At 43.6% G+C, this 21,024-nt stretch overlaps 2 protein-coding genes across 6 annotated transcripts in view; both read right to left on the bottom strand.

The window, feature by feature from the left end:
- Nucleotides 1-2,673, bottom strand: part of tmod1 (tropomodulin 1) — an 89,498-nt gene extending 86,825 nt beyond the window's left edge. Inside the window, exon 1 of one of the 4 annotated variants that reach the window (XM_048527994.2) lies at nucleotides 2,210-2,673. The gene's annotated coding sequence lies outside the window, so the exon portion shown is untranslated. The remainder of the gene's footprint in view (nucleotides 1-2,209) is intronic. The other 3 variants (XM_048527992.2, XM_048527990.2, XM_048527991.2) reach the window with 3 other exon arrangements.
- Nucleotides 2,674-16,485: 13,812 nt separating this feature from the next.
- The window catches only part of LOC125451110 (tudor domain-containing protein 7-like), a 98,610-nt gene continuing 94,071 nt past the window's right edge, over nucleotides 16,486-21,024 (bottom strand). For both annotated transcript variants that reach the window (XM_048527857.2, XM_059642999.1), the window contains 2 exons: nucleotides 20,844-21,004; nucleotides 16,486-17,018 (listed from right to left, as the gene is read on the bottom strand). In XM_048527857.2, coding sequence (XP_048383814.1) covers nucleotides 16,798-17,018; nucleotides 20,844-21,004 — 382 coding nt within the window. In that variant the 3' untranslated portion in view covers nucleotides 16,486-16,797. The remainder of the gene's footprint in view (nucleotides 17,019-20,843; nucleotides 21,005-21,024) is intronic.

Genomic DNA, 21,024 nt, shown 5'->3' with positions numbered 1-21,024 from the left:
TGTTCCTCATTGATAGGGTGAGCTAGCATTTAAAGTACAGAGAAAGCAATTGATTTTTAACTGTATTTCAGATATATTAAAGTGTACAAGAATTGTGATTTTTGCATGTAGACTAATTAGTTAAATTTAGATCTTCCAAAAGTAGTCATCACCAGAAATTAAACTGCAGGCTCTGCTTTTGAATTTGATGGGGTGAAAATGTATTTCAGGATTTCTGAAGCAGGGAGATACATCAATTCTAAGGAAAAAGGGTGGCACAGTGGCTCAGTGGTTAACATTGCTGCCTCACAGAGCCAGGGACCCAGGTTCAATTCCAGCCTCTGTTCTGTGTGGAGTTTGTGCATTCTTACAGTTCAAAGATGTGCATGGTAGTTGGATTGGCCTAGGGATGTTTAGGTCATGGGGGGGTAGGCATGGGCAATGGGTCTGGGTGGGATGCCCTTCAGAGGGGTGCTGTGGACTTGTTGGGCTGAATGGCCTGTTTCCACACTGTAGGGATTCTATGAAACAAGAATGGTAATTTTCCCTCAAAATGACATTAAGGCCCAGTATGCTAATGAATGTTTAATTGGGACATGACTTCAAAGTCAAGATATTAAACCATCAGAAACAGAAATTGCTGGAAAAACTCAATGGATCTGGCAGCAACTGTCGAGGGAAAGGATAGTTAACATTTAGGGTCCAGTGCCCAACTTCAGAACAGAACCATCAAATAGGTTATTAAATAAAACTTATTTTAATATTATCTTCATTTTCTATCCCTGGACAGTAAATATACCTATTTTGCACACAGTTCTGAATGAATAGTTTTTAATTGGACTAAAAGGGTATTTAGCCCCACCGTCATCACTCAGAACAGAACCATTCTGAGGAAGGGTCACCGGATCCGAAATATTAAATCTGATTTCTCGGCACGAGTACTGCCAGACGTGTTGAGCTTTTCCAGCAATTTCTGTTTCTGGTTTCCAGCATCCGCCGTTTTTCCGTTTTTAGAAACAAACAAACTCAGATTCAGAAAACTAAACCATACCTTCAGTCACCATAGTTACAGGGTAGCGCTGGGTTCATTGATAAATTCGGTGACTTTGCGAAGGTCATTAACAGGCCCTGGTCCTCCTTCTGTTGCCAGTGGAATTAAACCAGCAGACACACACGCAAACACAGACTAATGCTATCAACGCGGATTTCAGATTAATTGAGAAAGACTATTTGTGCAGACTATTTGCTGTGTCCCACCAGTGATTCTGCATTGATGAAATGATCATGAAAGGAGAGAATTTGCCATTAACATTAACGTCTTGACCAACTTAAGGACGTAAGGGTTTTTCAAACTTAATAGTTGTGATACAATCACGGTCCAGCAGAACGGCAGAAACAGAAACTTACACAAGGTGTAGGGCTGGATGAACACTTCAGTTCCTAATTTCTCTGAAATGTGTTCATCCCGCTCTACACCTTGTTATCTCAGATTCTCCAGCATCTGCAGTTCCTACTATCTCAGAAACAGAAACTTATTTGTTTCTATGACATTGAAGGGTAAATATTGGGCGGTGGGGATGAGTTACGAAGCTTATCGAAACGCTACTGCTGACTATAGCTCCGTGATGTGGAGGTGCCGCTGTTCGACAGGGCTTGACAAGGTCAGAAATCACACGACACCAGTTTGCAGTCCAACAGGTTTAGTTGAAAACACAGGCTCCGAAAGCTTCAAATGAATCTGCTGGGCTATAACCCGCTGGCGTGTACTTCAGATCCAGGCATGTGGACAGGGTCATGTTTAATGTCTCATCCGAGAGACGGCACTTCCAAAACCATAGCCCCCTCTCAATGCAGCACTCGCTGCTAACACTCTGCAGCTCTCAACTTCTGACACAAGAATGAACCCAGCCGGGATGGTAGCTCAGGGGCAGTTCTGCACGCAGCTAAACTCAGAACAGACACCAGATACCCTCATTACTCAGCATCTGGGCTCATCCCATATTGTCTCACCTCTTCCCCCAGAGGGACTAAAGTCCCCTGAAGTCTCTCTCTTTGACTTTTTACGCAGACACCGCGCTTTCTGTACCTTCTGACAAATCAGGGGCATTTCTCACACAAAACTAAGGAGTTTCAGCGAGCTGCAAGCCTGGAAATGGGATTCGAAGGATAAATGGGAGCTGAGTTACCCTTATCCCCTCTACAAATGAATCAGCACAGTCTATATACCTACCTTTTAACAAAAATCACAATAGTTTTAGGTGTCTTACCGGTCACGGAACAATCTGAAGCAGTGAATATGAAAGCACCAGGCTGCCTTCACTCGGGTCAAGGACACACACACAGAGAGAGAGAGAGAGAGAGAGAGAGCCCGAAGCAGGCTGCTTGTTTGGGGGAAGTGTCCCAATCCGATACACAGTATCCGAGTTTTAGCCATTTAAAGAAAGTGACGCCGTGACGCCGCCTTCCACGGGCTATTTTTAAAGCCGATGTGAAGCGGCCTTCCGCCCACCCACCCCGGGCTAAAGCAGCTCCCAGGCACCGGGCTCGGCCCCGGGATGTGGCGGAGCCGGGGCTCAGATCGGGTTGCCCAGGCGCTACTCTATTTTAGTGCCGGCGGGATGTTTTGACCAGATATGGTGAATTTCCAGGCTGTGGGGAGAGATCCATAGCAGAGCCGATAAACAACTTCTCCCTCTTCAGCTCCTGGACGACCCCAATCGGGGCTAACCAGAGGCTCTTACCCAACCCCCCCCCCCCACCCCCACCGGAGTCAAAAAGTATACACCCTAGCCCTCCCCTCTGCCCCTCACACTAGACTAACGTCCACCCTCCTGGAAACCCCTCCTCCTTCCCTTCTCTATACCTCCTCCCTAAACAAGCCTCACCGTAAGGACAAACCACCCAGTCTTCCAGATTTAACCCACCCCGGTGTATACCCCAGGGTAGTAGCACGCCCCCTCAGCTGGACACCAATCCAAACCTTCCACCCCAGTCCCCGCCTCACCACCTCTCCCAACTTCTAAACAGTCCAGCTCCTCATGCCCAGACTCTCCATCCAATTTCTGAGCCATCTGTAGATGTCCAGGATAATAAAATGTGAGGCTGGATGAACACAGCAGGCCAAGCAGCATCTCAGGAGCACAAAAGCTGACGTTTCGGGCCTAGACCCTTCATCAGAGAGGGGGATGGGGTGAGGGAACTGGAATAAATAGGGAGAGAGGGGGAGGCGGACCGAAGATGGAGAGAAAAGAAGATAGGTGGAGAGGAGAGTATAGGTGGGGAGGTAGGGAGGGGATAGGTCAGTCCAGGGAAGACGGACAGGTCAAGGAGGTGGGATGAGGTTAGTAGGTAGCGGGGGGTGCGGCTTGGGGTGGGAGGAAGGGATGGGTGAGAGGAAGAACCGGTTAGGGAGGCAGAGACAGGTTGGACTGGTTTTGGGATGCAGTGGGTGGGGGGGAAGAGCTGGGCTGGTTGTGTGGTGCAGTGGGGGGAGGGGACAAACTGGGCTGGTTTAGGGATGCAGTAGGGGAAGGGGAGATTTTGAAACTGGTGAAGTCCACATTGATACCATATGGCTGCAGGGTTCCCAGGCGGAATATGAGTTGCTGTTCCTGCAACCTTCGGGTGGCATCATTGTGGCAGTGCAGGAGGCCCATGATGGACATGTCATCAAGAGAATGGGAGGGGGAGTGGAAATGGTTTGCGACTGGGAGGTGCAGTTGTTTTTTGCGAACTGAGCGGAGGTGTTCTGCAAAGCGGTCCCCAAGCCTCCGCTTGGTTTCCCCAATGTAGAGGAAGCCGCACCGGGTACAGTGGATGCAGTATACCACATTGGCAGATGTGCAGGTGAACCTCTGCTTGATGTGGAATGTCATCTTGGGGCCTGGGATGGGGGTGAGGGAGGAGGTGTGGGGACAAGTGTAGCATTTCCTGCGGTTGCAGGGGAAGGTGCCGGGTGTGGTGGGGTTGGAGGGCAGTGTGGAGCGAACAAGGGAGTCACGGAGAGAGTGGTCTCTCCGGAAAGCAGACAGGGGAGGGGATGGAAAAATGTCTTGGGTGGTGGGGTCGGATTGTAAATGGCGGAAGTGTCGGAGGATAATGCGTTGTATCCGGAGGTTGGTAGGGTGGTGTGTGAGAACGAGGGGGATCCTCTTAGGGCGGTTGTGGCGGGGGCGGGGTGTGAGGGATGTGTCGCGGGAAATGCGGGAGACGCGGTCAAGGGCGTTCTCGATCACCGTGGGGGGAAAGTTGCGGTCCTTGAAGAACTTGGACATCTGGGATGTGCGGGAGTGGAATGCCTCATCGTGGGAGCAGATGCGGCGGAGGCGGAGGAATTGGGAATAGGGGATGGAATTTTTGCAGGAGGGTGGGTGGGAGGAGGTGTATTCTAGGTAGCTGTGGGAGTCGGTGGGCTTGAAATGGACATCAGTTACAAGCTGGTTGCCTGAGATCGAGACTGAGAGGTCCAGGAAGGTGAGGGATGTGCTGGAGATGGCCCAGGTGAACTGAAGGTTGGGGTGGAAGGTGTTGGTGAAGTGGATGAACTGTTCGAGCTCCTCTGGGGAGCAAGAGGCGGCGCCGATACAGTCATCAATGTACCGGAGGAAGAGGTGGGGTTTGGGGCCTGTGTAGGTGCGGAAGAGGGACTGTTCCACGTAACCTACAAAGAGGCCCATGCGGGTGCCCATGGCCACCCCCTTGGTCTGTAGGAAGTGGGAGGAGTCAAAAGAGAAGTTGTTGAGTGTGAGGACGAGTTCAGCTAGGCGGATGAGAGCGTCGGTGGAGGGGGACTGGTCGGGCCTGCGGGACAGGAAGAAGCGGAGGGCCTTGAGGCCATCTCCATGCGGAATGCAGGTGTACAGGGACTGGACGTCCACGGTGAATATGAGGTGTTGGGGGCCAGGGAATTGGAAGTCCTGGAGGAGGTGGAGGGCGTGGGTGGTGTCACGGACGTAGGTGGGGAGTTCCTGGACCAAAGGGGAGAGAATGGAGTCCAGATAGGTGGAGATGAGTTCGGTGGGGCAGGAGCAGGCTGAGACGATGGGTCGACCAGGGCAGGCAGGTTTGTGGATTTTGGGAAGGAGATAGAAACGGGCCGTGCGGGGTTGGGGAACAATGAGGTTGGAGGCTGTGGGTGGGAGGTCCCCTGAGGTGATGAGGTCGTGAATGGTGTTGGAGATGATGGTTTGGTGCTCGGGTGTGGGGTCATGATCGAGGAGGCGGTAGGAGGTGGTGTCGGAGAGTTGGCGTCTGGCCTCGGCGATGTAGAGGTCAGTGCGCCATACTACCACTGCGCCACCCTTGTCTGCGGGTTTGATGGTGAGGTTGGGGTTGGAGCGGAGGGAGCGGAGGGCTGCCCGTTCTGTGGGGGAGAGGTTGGAGTGGGTGAGAGGGGTGGAGAGGTTGAGGCGGTTGATGTCTCGACGGCAGTTGGAGATGAAGAGGTCGAGGGAGGGTAGGAGGCCTGGGGGTGGTGTCCAGGAGGAGGACTTGTGTTGGAAGCGGGTGAAGGGGTCAGTGGAAGGAGGGTTGGGTTCCCGGTATCCAGTGAAAAATGATGTTTTTTTCTGGCATCAACAAGAGTCAGCTGGTAGACCAGAAAGAGGCAACCATGGAATCAGATATTGTCAGTTTCACCCAGCTGGGTGACACTACAGGAGTGCTGGAGAACTGTTGGTCAACGGTGGGATTAACTTTCCCAAAGGCTGTGGGCAGGTTGAAAAGGCCAAGATAAGATTGTTGGCCTTTGTTACAATCCCATAGGATGTCATTTGTGACTTTGAGAAGAACCACTTCTACCATGACAAATATTGAAACATGGAGTTGTAGGAGAGGCAGGCACAAATTTGAAAGAATGTTCAAAGACTTTTGGGAGCAAAAGGAGATGCAAGCTTGGATAGGAAGCATGAGTTGGCAGTTTTGTTTTAATGAGGGTTTGTTGACAGCAGATTTCAAGAGAGGATCAAGACTCAGAAAGAATTGTTTACAATATTGGCTAACATAGGGACTGAGATGCGAAGTTGGGCAGTTAAACAGTTTAACAGGAAGTGTGATGGAGAGAGCAGTGAGTGTCATGGACAATGTGGTGTCAGACAGGCCACAATGGACATAGCACAGCAGTTAATGAAAGATGCAATTTCAAGGCATCCCTGAACGTGGCCCTTGAACATCCTTGACTGGAGATAGCTCACTTCCCAACATGTCTTTCTGCCTCATATTTTGAATGACCTTACCTGAACACCCCAGAAATCCCTGAATACTTCCCCTCTCCTGAACATCAATCTTCCTCCAAACATCTCCATCACGAACTGCACCATCATAACATACACACCCCCAAACATACCCCCACACCCTGAACTCCTTTCCCTTCAACACCACCCAAACACTGCCTCAGTTTCTGAACATCGTCCTGCCCAGAACTACACCATGAATATGTCCCGTGAATACAAGCCCTTCCCCTGAATATTTGCCTTTCGTCAGTATTACCTTACCAGAAAAAGTCCCAGTCTAAAGCAGCCCCCTAGTGTTCAATTCCCAGCCAATAGCATGCATGCCTGGTGAAGTGACTTGGAACTGAGCTATCAGTTGCTGGAATGTGTTTGAGTTGGCATTCATTGATTTCACAATGAGCCAGTTTTCCAACAAGTTAAGGGTAAAGAGCTATGTTCATCTAAAAGGAACATGCACAAAAACTAGTCTTGCCAAGCCTATGACCAGCAGAAGTTGGGGGATTAAATGGCATTTTTCCATGAGAGTCCATAGCAGAGAGTAATTGTAAATGTACTAAGATGAGTAGGAGGCAAAGAGGAGATTCCTAACCCCAAATAACTAGTGGATTTCAATGATGTGGGATGTCAAAATGTTAAAAATCGCAAGTTCAAACCATGTCTGCCATGAGGTTGCCGTATTGCCACAACATTGGAAAAACATTTTATGTATTATGAGGGATAACATGATGGGCAATAATTAATCAGAGATACAAAATGGTTTTAGTGAGTATCCGCAAGATTCTCAAGATATAAAAGGTGGTACATTTATGGAAACTAATTGCTATCACAAGTAATAGAACAAGGATGGATTTCATTAAGGAACTGAAGAGGTTCTTGTTAGTAGATGGGATATAGACAGGGAAAGAACCAAATTAATTCTAGGAACAGGAGTGCTAAACTGACTGAACTCTTTTCTTTTTGGAAACAATGTTGCGGCTTTATTGTGATTGGATTAGCCCATGTTTCTTTTTTGTCAATTAACACTAACAGCCCACTTAGATTTTTTTTAATGGATATTTTGCTCAGCAGAATAAAGTGTGCTAACACCATAAACCTTACTAAAAATATTTATGTGCCAATGATGAACTGCAATTGACTAAGTGTTAGGTCAGTTGAAACTGTTGAAGATTTGTTAATCAGAAATGAATGGAAGCTCATGTGTGGCCAGCTATGCTTATTGGGTTTGTGTTTTATACCTTTGTTGCAGAGAATGCTTTATTTGCATTGGTCGACATTAATTCACAAGTCAGGTAGGCAGCATTCCAACAACTCAACGCTCACACTCAAGACAGATCCACAACGTAAAGGAAATATAGTTGGAAGAGAAAGCCCAAGAGTATGCTGATTGTAATAATATTGGAACTTTCTGGGTCTTTGAAGATCAAAGTCAAATGGACAAGATCTATTCTGCTCACAGGAGGATATCTCTCTTCTTAAGGAGAGAATGACATCCATCCTGACAGAGGAAAATAGAAACAAGTCAGCCATTCAGCCTGTTGAACCTGTTCCACCATTTAATATGATTGTAGCTGAGCAAGCACTTCAATGTTTTCTTACCCACGCTATCTCCACAACCGTTCATGTTACTGGTAATTAACAAATCATCAAGTCTACAGTTATACAGTTATAGAGTCATACAGTTTGGAAACACACCCTTCGGTCCAACTCGTCCATGCTTTCCCAAACTAAACTAGTTCAACTTGCCTGTGTTTGGTCCATATCCCTTTAGACCTTTCCTATTCATGTACTTATCCAGATGTCTCTTAAATGTTGTAAGTGTACCTTCATCTAGCATTTACTCTGGCAGATTATTCCACTCTCGAACCATCCTCTGTATAAAAAGAATGCCCCTCAGGTCCTTTTAAATCTTTCTCCTCTCACCTTAAAAAGAATGCCCCTAGTTTTGAACTCCCCACCCAGAGAAAAGATCTTTGCTATTCACCTTATCTATGTTCCTCATGATTTTATAGACCTCAGTAAGATTGTCCATCAACTTCCTACTGTCTGATGAAAAACGTCCCCTCTTATCCAGCTTATCCTTATCACTCAAACACTCCAGTTCTGGTAACGCTCTGATTCTATCTTTTCTGAACTCTTTCTGATTTAATAATATCTTTCCTGTGGCAGAGCAACCAGAAATGTATATAGTACTTTGGAAATGGCCTCATCAATGTCCTGTACAACCTCACCATGACATCACAACTCCTATGGTCAATGGTTTGAACAATGAAGGCAAGCATGCTAAACACCTCCTTAACCACCCTGTCTACCTGAGATCCAACTTTCAAAGAATTATGTACCTTAACCCCTAGGTCGCTCTGTTCGACAATGCTACCCAGGACGCTACCATTAACTGTATAAGTCCTGCCCTTTGTTTGTTTTACCAAAATGAAATACCTTGCATTTATCCAAATTAAACTTCATCTGCCACTCCTCAGCCTATTGGCTCACTCGATCAAGACCTCTGTGTAATCTTGGATAACCTTCTTCCCTGTCCACCATACCACCAATTTTGGTGTCGTCTGCAAACTTACTAACTATGCCTTCTAAATTAACATACAAATTGTGTCTATAAATGACAAACAATACTGGACCCAGCACTGATCTCTGCGGAACACTGCTGGTTCCAGGCCTCCAGTCCAAAAAACACCCCTCCACCATCACCCTCCATCTCCTACCATCAGACAAATTTTGTAATCAATTGACAAGTTCTCCCTGAATTCCATGTGATATAGTGTTACTAATTAGTCTACCATATGGAACCTTATCAAAGGCTTTACTAAAATCCAAGCAATATCTACAGCTGTGACCTCATCAATCTTTTTGGTTACATCCTCAAAAAAACTCAGTCAAGTTTGTGAGACATGATATCCTACACACAAAGCCACCTGACTCTCCCTAATCAGTCCTTGCCTCTCCAAATGCATGTAAATCCTATCTCTCAGAATCCCCTCCAACAACTTGCCCACTCCTGATGTCAAGCTCACAGGTCTATAATTCCCAGGCTTCTCCTTCAGCCTTTCTTACGTAAATGCATAACATTAGCCACCCTCCATTCTTATGGGACCTCACCCATAGCTATAGATGATGCAAATATCTCTGCTCGGGGTTCTGCAATTTCTTCCCTAATTTCCCATAACACCGTGGGATACAGAGATTTATCTACCTTTATGTTTTTAAAATCTCCAGCACTTCCTCTTCTACAATTCTACTGTTTTCAAGACATCAGTATTTACTTCCCTGAGTTCCCTAGCCTTCATTTCTTTCACCACAGTAAAACCTGGCATGAAATAATCTCTCCCATCTCTTGTTGATCCACAAATAGAAAACCTCGTTGATCTTCAAGGAACCCTGTTTGATGTTTTGCTCTTAATGTGCTTGTAGAGTCTTTTTGGATTATTGCTAACCTTATCTGCCAACTCTATCGCATATTTCCTTTCTACCTTTCCGATTACCATCTTAAGAATGGTCCTATGTCCTTCATACTCTTCAAGAGATTTACTTAATTCCAGTTGCCTATATTCCTTCTTATGCTTGCCCAGAACTTCAATATCTTTATTCATCATTGTTGCCTTCTCTTACCAGCCTTACCCTTCACTCTAACAGGAACATAGTGGCTCTGAACTCTCGTCATTACACTTTTGAAAGCCTACCACTTGTCAGTCATCCCTTTGCCTGTGAACAGTTCTACTTCAATCAACTCTTGAAAGTTCCTGTCTCACACCATCAAAATTTGCCTTACTCTAATTAAGAACTTTAAGGACTCAAAGATTGAGCTGCTAGAACCTTCTGGGCAGGAATTTCGAAGATTAATCATCCTCTGAGTTTAGGAAATTGACCTCATCGTGGTACTAAATGGCAGCCCCTTATTTTTAAATTGTGTCCCCTGGTTCTAGACTCCCAACTGGATGAAATGTCTTACCTACATTTACTCTGTCTATCCCTTTTAGGAATTTTGTAAGTTTCAATGGGATCGACTCTCATTCTTCAAAACTCTAGAGAGTACTGCCCAGTTTACTCAATCTGTTTTCTCCGGTTAACATTTCCAACAGCTCCTTAACTCAGTGCCTTGTGGCAGGATCCATGGCTGAACTGTTAATGATGGGACAGCTACAACAAGAAATCCAACAGATGGTAACAACAAAACCTGTGGCCTGATGCTGTCAATCATAGAATCCCTACAGTATGGAAATGGGCCCTTTGGCCCAACAAGTCCACACCGACACTCAGCGTATCCCACCCAGACCCATCCCCGTACACTGTGGGCAATTCAGCACGGCCATTCCACCTAACCTGCTCATCTTTGGATTGTGGGTGGAAACTGGAGCACCTGGAGGAAACCTGCACAGACACCGGGAGAATGCTCAAACTCCATACAGACAGTCACCCGAGGGTGGAATTGAACCAGGGTCCTTGGCACTGTGAGGCAGCTGTTCTAACCAGTGAGTCACTGTGCCGAAATGTTAGTGGGATTTTGCTCAAATCAATGCTCCATTCTCTCATTCTGCAGATTTGAGTTTTGGGGAAAGAACTCCTTCTGCTGCTCAGTAAGCCACGTGTTCCCTACCCAGCAAGACGCACACACACACACACACATGCATACACACGCATATACATACACACACAATCTCATACAGACTGTCATATATACACACACACAAACACACATATATACACACAGTTGTAAACACACACAAACAAACACCCTGAAGAAGGGTCTAGGCCCAAAACATCAGCCTTCCTGCTCCTCTGATGCTACTTGGCCTGCTGTGTTCATCCAGCTCTACACCTTGTTATCCCTAATAATCTGGGGACCCAGGTTTGAATCTTGCCATGGCAGATGTTGAATTTGAATTCAATAAGTATCTGGAATTAAACATCTAATGATGTCTATGAATCCATTGTCGATTGTTGGAAAAACCCATCTGGCTCACCAATGCCCTTTAGGGAAGGAAACTGCCATCCTTACCTGGTCTGGCCTACATGTGACTCCAAACCCACAGCAATCTGGTTGACTCTTAACTGCCCTCTGGGCAATTCAGGACAGGTAATAAATGCTGCCTGGTCAGCAATGCCCTCATCCTCTGAATGAATAAAAAAAACTAGTGTGGTTATTTTAATCCAATTATTTTTACAAGTAGTAGAAAATACCTATATCTGATTTCATATTAACAGTTTTATACTTAAGTAGGCAAGTGTTACTAGGTTGCAAATTGAGAGGCAAAACAGTAGTGTTGCTATTTTGATACTAGAGGCTGATAAATGTTCTAAGTGTTGTTAATATACTTTACTGTTCATTTACCTGTTTAATGTGAATGAAATTTATTTGTTAATTTAGTCTGAGTCTGTTTAATTGAACATTAATTTCCTAGCAAAGGTTACATAAATCAGAACACATTATATTTTAGTACACTGGAATACCATGATAAAGAGCCTCTGCTGAATCTGTGAATATTAGCACAATGATATAATGTGTTAAGCAGGTATTACGATGCTGAAGGAACATGTAGCCCATTCAATGGTTAGAATGAATCAAGAATGTTTTGTGAAAATATAAAAGCCAAACTTAAGCACATGGGAAGAAAAGAGGTTTGATTTGGAACAGAATTGGCAGGGATCAATGGTTCGGAAGGAATTATGGTCATTTCAAAAGGTCCTATGCAAGGGACATTGTCAACAGTATTCTAAGACCTTATATATATAATAGAGTGGAGGTGACATTTTTTATTTTACTGTCAATCCATTAAAAAAAACCATTAAATGTAATAAGAAAAAAATCATTTTAATTTAACTTGACTGTGTTTTCTGAAGAAGTAACTATGAGGATTGATGAGGGCAGAGCAGTGGATGTGATCCATAAGGACTTCAGTAAGACATTTGACAAGGTTCCTCATGGGAGATTGCTTAGCAAGGTTAGACCACGCGGAATGTAGGGAGAACTAGCTATTTGGTTAGAAAACTGGCTCAAAGGTAAAAGTCAGAGGGAGGTGGTGGAGGGTTGCTTTTCAGATTGGTGTGCCACAAGGATCAGTGCTAAGTCCACTGCTTTTTGTCATTATATAATAGATTTAAATATGAACATAGGAGGTATGTTTACTAAGTTTGCAGATAACACTAAAATTGGAGGTAATGGGAACTGCAGATGCTGGAGAATTCCAAGATAATAAAATGTGAGGCTGGATGAACACAGCAGGCCAAGCAGCATCTCAGGAGCACAAAAGCTGACGTTTCGGGCCTCTCTGATGAGGGGCCCAGGCCCGAAATGTCAGCTTTTGTGCTCCTGAGATGCTGCTTGGCCTGCTGTGTTCATCCAGCCTCACATTTTATTATCTAAAATTGGAGGTGTTGTGAACAGCGAAGTAGTACTTCGGAGTACAACAGAATCTTGGATCAGATGAACTAATGGGCTGAGGAGTGGCAGATGGAGTTTAATGTAGATAAATGTGAGGTGCTGCATTTTGGAAAGGCAAATCAGGGCAGGACTTATACACTTAATGGGAAGGTTCTGGGGAGTGTTGCTGAACAAAGAGATCTTGGAGTGCAGGACCACTGTTACCTACCTTCCAGGTACTTAGGATAATGTTGGTGGCGTTTGGTAGAACATAGAAAAGTACAGCACAGTACAGGCCCTTTGGCCCACGATGTTGTGCCGTGGAATATTCCTAATCCAAAAATAAAATAACCTAACCTACATTCCCCTCAATTCACTGCTGTCCATGTGCATGTCCAGCAGTCGCTTAAATGTCACGAATGACTCTGCTTCCACGACTACCACTGGTAAACTATTCCATGCGCTCACAACTCTCTGGGTGAAGAACCTCCCTCTGACGTCTCCTCTATACCTTCCTCCTAACACCTTAAAATTATGACCCCTCGTGGCAGTCAATCCTGCCCTGGGGAAAAGTCTCTGGCTATCGACTCTATCCATGCCTCTCATTACCTTGTACACCTCGATCAGGTCACCTCTCTTCCTCCTTCTCTCCAGAGAGAAAATTCCGAGCTCAGTCAACCTCTCCTCATAAAACAAGCCCTCTAGTCCAGGCAGCATCCTGGTAAACCTCCTTTGCATCCTCTCCAAAGCCTCCACATCTTTCCTATAATAGGGCAACCAGAACTGGACACAATATTCCAAGTGTGGTCTCACCAGGGTTTTGCAGAGCTGCAGCATAACCTCGCTGCTCTTAAACTCGATCCCCCTGTTAATAAAAGCCAAAACACCATATGCTTTCTTAACAACCTTATCCACCTGGGTGGCAACTTTGAGGGAGATATGCACTTGATCAAGATCCCGCTGTTCCTCCACACTGCCGAGAATCCTGCCTTTAATCCTATATTCAGCATTTAAGTTCGACCTTCCAAAATGCATCACTTCGCATTTATCCAGGTTGAACTCCATCTGCCATTTCTCAGCCCAGCTCTGCATTCTGTCAATGTCTCGCTGAAGCCTGCAATAGCCCTCGATACTATCAACGGCACCTCCAACCTTTGTGTCATCAGCAAAATTACTAACCCACCGCTCAACCTCCTCATCCAAGTCATTTACAAAAACTACAAAGAGCAGAGGCCCAAGAACAGAGCCCTGCGGGCCACCACTCAGCACTGACCTCCAGGCAGAATACTTACCATCTACAACCACTCTCTACCTCCTGTCAGCCAACCAATTCTGAATCCAGACAGCCAAATCATCCTGTATCCCATACCTCCTGACTTTATGAATGAGCCTGCCGTGGGGAACCTTATCAAATGCCTTGCTGAAGTCCATGTACACCACATCCACTGCTCGACCCTCGTCAACCTGTCTCATGACTTCCTCAAAGAACTCAATAAGATTTGGAAGGCATGACCTGCCCCTCACAAAGCCATGCTGATTCCTTTTAATCACGCTATGCTTTTCCAAATAGCCATAAATCCTATCTCTCCGAACTCTTTCCAAAATCTTGCTGACCACTGGTAAGACTGATTGGTCTGCAATTTCCAGGGATTTCCCTATTCCCTTTCTTGAAAAGAGGAACAACATTTGCCTCCCTCCATCCTTCCGGTACGACTCCCGTGGAGAGTGAGGAAGCAAAGATCTTCGTCAGTGGCCTAGCAACCTCCTTTCTCGCTTCCCGGAGCAACCTAGGATAAGTTGCCTTTATCGGTCAGTGCATCGAGTATAGAAGTTGGGAGGTCATGTTGCAGCTCTACAGGACATTGGTGAGGCCACTTTTGGAATACTGTGTACAATTCTGGTCACCCTGCCATCGGAAGGATTTTGTGAAACTTGAAAGGGTTCAGAAAAGATTTACAAGGATGTTGCTATATGGAGAGGCTAAATAGACTGCGGCTACTTTCCCTGCAGTGTCGGAGGCTGAGGGGTAACCTCATAGAGGTTTATAAAATCATAAGTAACAAAAATAGGATAAATAGTCTTTTCCCTAGGGTAGGGGAATCCAAAACTAGAGGGCATAGATTTAAGGTGAGAGGGGAAAGATTTAAAACGGACCTAAGAGGCAACATTTTCACACAGAGGGTGGTGCATGTATGGAATGAGCGGCCAGAGGAAGTGGAGGATGCTGGTATGATTACAGTATTTAAAAAGCATCTGGTTAAGTATATGAATAGCAAGGGTTTAGAGGGATATGGGCCAAATGCTGGCAAATGGGATGAGATTTATTTAGGATATCTGGTCAGCATAGATGAATTGGATTGAAGGGTCTGTTTCTGCGCTGTAAATCTCTAACTCCAATTCTGAAGTATTATTCATATCATGCAACTCTGACATGAGGATAGGATTAATTCTGACACTCAACAGCATTGTGCAAAAGAAAATGTCTAAAACTGTCTAGCCAGTGTGTAAATCCCCTCAAACTGCAAGCAAGCACAAGTTAAAAATTGAGGATTTCAAACTGCTCTGCTAAACTTAGCTACATATAGAATTGAAAAGAAATTGAGATAGATCACAAATCTGCATGTTGTTATCAAATCTCCTCCAAAAATTGCAGCTTGTGGGCTATCTATTGTTTTTCTGTATGATGCAGAACAAAGACTATACTCAGTATAAATGGGAAATGTCAGCTTATTTACTAATTTGAACGGAAATGGTTTGCCTGTATGAAGATTTGTTTGCATTGGATTAAAAATAGTACGTACGCACAGAGCAAAATGTTAAAATCAAGGTGGAATTGTTTCGTTAGAAAATCAAATGCATAAAATGGTTAAATCCAAGCAAAAAGATTTAGTGGTCTTTAAAGAAAAACATAATTTGTAACTGTAGGGAACTGGCACTGTTTTAAAGATAATGGGAACTGCAGATGCTGGAGAATTCCAAGATAATAAAATGTGAGGCTGGATGAACACAGCAGGCCCAGCAGCATCTCAGGAGCACAAAAGCTGACGTTTCGGGACTAGACCTTCTGATGAAGGGTCTAGGCCCGAAACGTCAGCTTTTGTGCTCCTGAGATGCTGCTTGGCCTGCTGTGTTCATCCAGCCTCACATTTTATTATCTTGGCACTGTTTTAAGTCAGCTTTGTTTAGATATCTGGCTTCAGTATTTGTATTGTGCTGATTGATATGCTGCTGTAACATCATAGCACAACCTTTACACGAGCTAGGCAGCATAAAATGTGATGCTTAAATAAATACCTACAATGTGGTGTTTTATTTTGTTAAAATAGTATGCAGTTACGTAGCTGATTGGGGTTAACTAGTTAATTAATTGACTGTGTAGATATAAATAGGGAGCAGTTGGGACTGATGTGTGGAAGGAACTGCAGAATAAATAATTAACTCTATCCACAAAGAAAGATGAAATGGTTTCTGTCTCACCAATTCGTTTGGATCCACATTTGACAGTAAAATTCAAACTTTAAAACCAAAGCCTGTTGGTGGGGCATACTTGACAGGCTGAATGGCCTACTCTTGTTCTTATGTTCCTAACTGCAATAGAACACAACTACACTATACCTAAACGTAAACATTTTGCATTAACCAACTCAGTGTTGCCTTTCAGCTTTGCCTCCATGAAAGTGCATGTAATTGAAAGACTAAATCCTTGATGCACTGATTAATTTCATCGAGAATATTTTTGAAGTAATACAGTCCTACTTCAATAATTTTTATGTTTCTACGTTATTAGAAAATGAAATTCCAGTACTAGAGTGAAATGGTCAATGGTATTTGAACTATAGTTTACAGTTAACGCTTGCATAAGAATACAAATAACCAGGAGGATGATTAATTAGTTTATTATTCCTACACAACCCTTCACTTCAATACATGGCCAATGGCAAAGGCAAGTGGCAAACCAATAGCATATTTTCAATAAACAAATCTCTTCAGTACAGTAATCCAAACATTGGTAAGTGGACAAAAAAAAAGTCATTCGGTTAAGTTCTTTTTTATACAAACAAACCATGTGGCTCTTTAGAATCACTAACATACCATCGCCAAGTTATTTGAAAACCTTGTAAATAACAGCAAACTAGATTAGTATTGTGCTCTCATTTCAGTTATTGCTAATGGGCAGAAGTTAAAGTTACTTTGAAATGTTGTTAAGGTAAACAATGATTATGCAACTTTTGACAGCTCTACAAGATACTCCGTCAGCAGATCATGTATCCAGACATCTGTGTCTGGAAGGGATGTGTCCACCAAGTAAGTCACTACTTTTCTATCCCAGGGATATGCACTCCCGTGAACTGATTGTATTTGTGCCACAAGAGGCTTTCTCTCCACATGGTTGCGGAAAACTATTGATGCTTCTTCCGACCACTGTTCACATTTGATACCTGCAAAATATACATAAAGGTTAGCTCAAATCTAAAGCTCATTTGATCTGCGTTAAAAGAAATGTACAATACTTATTTGGTGGATAAAATTTTGGATACCAGTAGATTAAAAAAGGACTGCATTTTGTAAGATTCATTTCCATAAACTAATGTCTTGCTTGTTTCGCAACCTCTCATCATTGGTGTATAAAGCACGAGCTTTTGTTTTGAACTGTTTCCTATAATCTGCCTGTCTCCTTACAGGACTAATCTGAAGTCCATGCTTCAGAAAGTAGTCATAGATCGGGTATTCGCTTGATTGGACAATCAAAATGGTCAATTCTGGAGAATACCCTAGCTATTCATGTAGCTCATTTCTCTCACACCAGTACCAGTCCTTCAGCCTTGAGGTCACCATAATCTTTATACTATGACAGTTTGCATGTGGCTGAGGTAACAGTCCAGAGATTATTACCTTTAAAGTTCTGCCTTCCTAGGGCGCACGGTGGCTCAGTGGTTAGCACTGCAGTCTCACAGCGCCAGGGACCTGGGTTACATCCACCCTTGGGCGACTGTGTGTGGGGAGTTTGCACATTCTCCCCGTGTCTGCGTGGGTTTCCTCTGAGTGCGCCGGTTTCCTCCCACAGTCCAAAGATGTGCGGGTTAGGTGGATTGGTCGTGCTAAATTGCCCGTAGTGTTCAGGGGTCTGTAGATTAGGTGGGTTAAAGGGGGATGGGTCTGGGTGGGATGCTCCATGGGTCAGTCTGGACTTGTTGGGCTGAAGGGCCTGTTTCCACACTGTAGGGATTCTATGATTCTATTCCAGATCAGTGCTCAGTTCTTCATATTGTCTGTGCAATCTCTGTTTCCTGGTCTTGTTAGGTAGGTGGTATCTACATGGGCAAGAGGATCCTTCCCCTCCACCCAGAAAGCTCCTCTCCATTCTTGAGTGGATATCCTTGGCATGAGGCAGTCAAGTCAGCCTTCTGGTGTCTGCAGTCCCCACTACATTCCTTTCAGCTCGCAGGCTTAAAGAGCTCCCTATATCAACATCAATCTGCTGATCCATATTATATTCTTCATTTTTATTTATAGAAACTGCAAGAACTTCAAACCTATTGAATAATTGCAAGGACTTTGCATTTTCCACTCCCACCTTCTTAGTCCTTTTAGCTACCTTACAGTCATAGCTTGCAGTCCCTGCCTGCAGATCAAATCAGATAATGCTAACCTAACGGGTATGGCTGCTTTCTGAACCTTCATCCCCCTCTAAAGCTTTGCAACATTAATAACACAAAGATAGTGGGACAAAGTGTTTTTACTTTCTCAATTATTTCATAGTTCTGAGCAAGGGTCACTGGACCCAAAACGTTAACTTTTTCCTTCACAGATGCTGCCAGACTTACTTTGTTTTTGTTCCTGATTTACAGTATCCGCAGTTCTTTCTGTTTTTATTATAGTTTATCCTACCTGTTCCTGGCTTCACACATTGCAGCATTAAGAAACAGCTGTATTTATACTCGTACTGAAAATAAAAGTAATCTCTGCTGCAGGACAGGAACCAGCTTAAGCTTTTTAGCTGATCAACTAATTAGAGATGTTCTCAGAGAGCCTGTATGTCATGGTTTACCTAACATTTTTTGAAAATAATGTTTTGTTAGTTTTTAAACAGAAACAAAAAGTAGAATTTAGAGGCAAATTCATCCTTAAAATTCCACTGCTGACTCAACTCTTGGACTATGTGGACAATGAACTTCTGGATGTGGTCACCCATAGTTAAAGAGTATGTAGGGAAAGGTGAAAACGGGTAAACAGCAGACAGTGACGAGACGGACAATTAGTGCAAGAGTTCCTTTGGGGCATTTCAGTCTCTAATCAACGTTCAATTCTGACAGAACAAAAACAGAAAATGTTGGAGAAATTGAAGATGGGTCACTGGACCTGAAATGTCGTCTCTACTTCCTCTCCACAGGTACTGTCAGACCTGTTGAGTTTCTCCAGCAATTCCTGTTTTGTTTCAGATTTACAGCATCGACAGTTCTTGGCTTTATTTCAGTTCTGATGGCTCAGCTGTGCAGGAGGACTGGAGAAAAAAAAATGCTACGGGTTTCTCTATTTAAGAGCATACAGACAGGCTTTTCTGGGAATGGTATGGTACCTCCTTTGTGAGAAGGATAAGACTGTCGCTGAGTGGCTATAATAGAACAATGACATAGATAGAAGGAGGGATGAGAGCCTACAAGGTGGTTTTTGAGTGCTAGAAATCAGGATTTCTGTGGTAGTAATCTTAGGATTGCTTGCAGTGTCACAAGCTAATGACAGTAGAAATAAGGGGATAAAAATAGATGAATACCTGGTTGGGCAGTTGTATAAACAGGAAAGTTTTAAGCTCTTAAGATACCAGGATCACTTTGAAGGAGTTCAGAAACTCGATTAGGGTCAGAGACAGGATCACAAAGCAGGCCAAACATTCTCAGTGTAGTATGCTAGGGCTACTAGTTTAAATTAACTTGGAGGGGGATGGAAATCAAGAGGTGGAATACAGTGTTGTTAGGAACTACTGGGTGATAGGTATTACTGGATGTATTGTATATGCCACTATTTAGTGGGAAATATAGAGGAGAGAATTTGAAGGAGAAGCATGAAAATGTGCAAATAGACTAGTAGTAATGGAGGACCTTAATGAGCACGATATAGACTGGAATATTATTGCTCAAATGCAGCTAATATGGGAAAATGTAGCAAATACAATTTCAAACTTATTACTCCCAGTCCGTTCCAAGTGTGTATGGTGGTACTTGTAAATTACAGAATTTATTAACATTTAAATAATCAGTTGACAGAAGAGATAACAAGAGCAAGAAATGACTGAGACATATTCACTAGGGGCTCAGAGAACATTCAAGTGTGAGTGAATCTTAAGCAACTTCTAAAACCTTCAAATTAAATCTTTGACTTTAAAGTCAATCTCCAATATCATCTTTGTTTTCTTTAGAACATAACTTAATGTTTCCTTGGGTGAGAGAAGGTATGGAAAGCAGTGACAATTGATATTATTACCACAGAACTTTTGAATGATAATCTATTTATCTAAACAATTCATTTACGTTAAACTAGTTATATGGTGATCAAATGGCAATTTATGTTTAAATTGTTTAGTTAAAAAATGTGTTATCAATTTTCTTTTCTAATGGATAGATATGTACAAACTGCATACGTAGAATAAATGAAGAGCATATAAAACCTTTGCAAATACTAATCATCTTAATCTAAAACTGGCTTAAAATAAAATTAATTGTTCTGAAGTATTTTAATTGATTTTCAAATCAAGTAGTGTCCTCAAATCACTCAATTTGCACTGAATTGTTTTAAATTACTCATGGAATGTGGGTGTCGCTGGCTAGGCCAGCATTTATTACCCATCCCTAACTGTCCAGATGGCAGTTAAGAATCACCCACATTACTGTGGGTCTGGAGCCACGTAGGCCAGACTGGGTAAGGACAGCATTTTCCTTCCCTAAAGAACATTAGTGAATCAGTTCCCACTATTTCTGACCATTAGTGAATCAGATGGGTTTTCGCTTTCATTGAATTTAAATTGCACCGTCTGCCAAGGCAGAACGTGACCTGGGTCACCGGAACATTACCTGGGTCTCTGGATTAATAGTTTGACATTAATACCACTATGCCATTGCCTCCCAAAATGTGTTTCATCAAGGAAAAAGATACCTACTCTGAATCTGACAAAATATCAGCACTAAATTATTAATGTAATAAAATGATATTTCTGCAGCATTCCAAGATACCAACTTCATTACAGTTGAATTTCTGCTTGGTTAACTCACCTGCTAACTGTGCCGTAATGGCTTGGAAAGGCAATTGACGGAACTGTTGTACCAGAGTCTGAACTTTCCTACAACTCACTAGTTCATGTCGACCATAATCCAATTGATACACCGACACCAAACCATTCGTAAGAATTCCTTTCACCAACACACGGTACCACCTATAATTACAAAAAGGTAT

This window comes from Stegostoma tigrinum, chromosome 3 (genome assembly GCF_030684315.1).
Source record: "Stegostoma tigrinum isolate sSteTig4 chromosome 3, sSteTig4.hap1, whole genome shotgun sequence".
In the NCBI taxonomy this organism is placed as follows: domain Eukaryota; kingdom Metazoa; phylum Chordata; class Chondrichthyes; order Orectolobiformes; family Stegostomatidae; genus Stegostoma; species Stegostoma tigrinum.
This window is presented reverse-complemented; position numbering and strand designations above follow the sequence as displayed.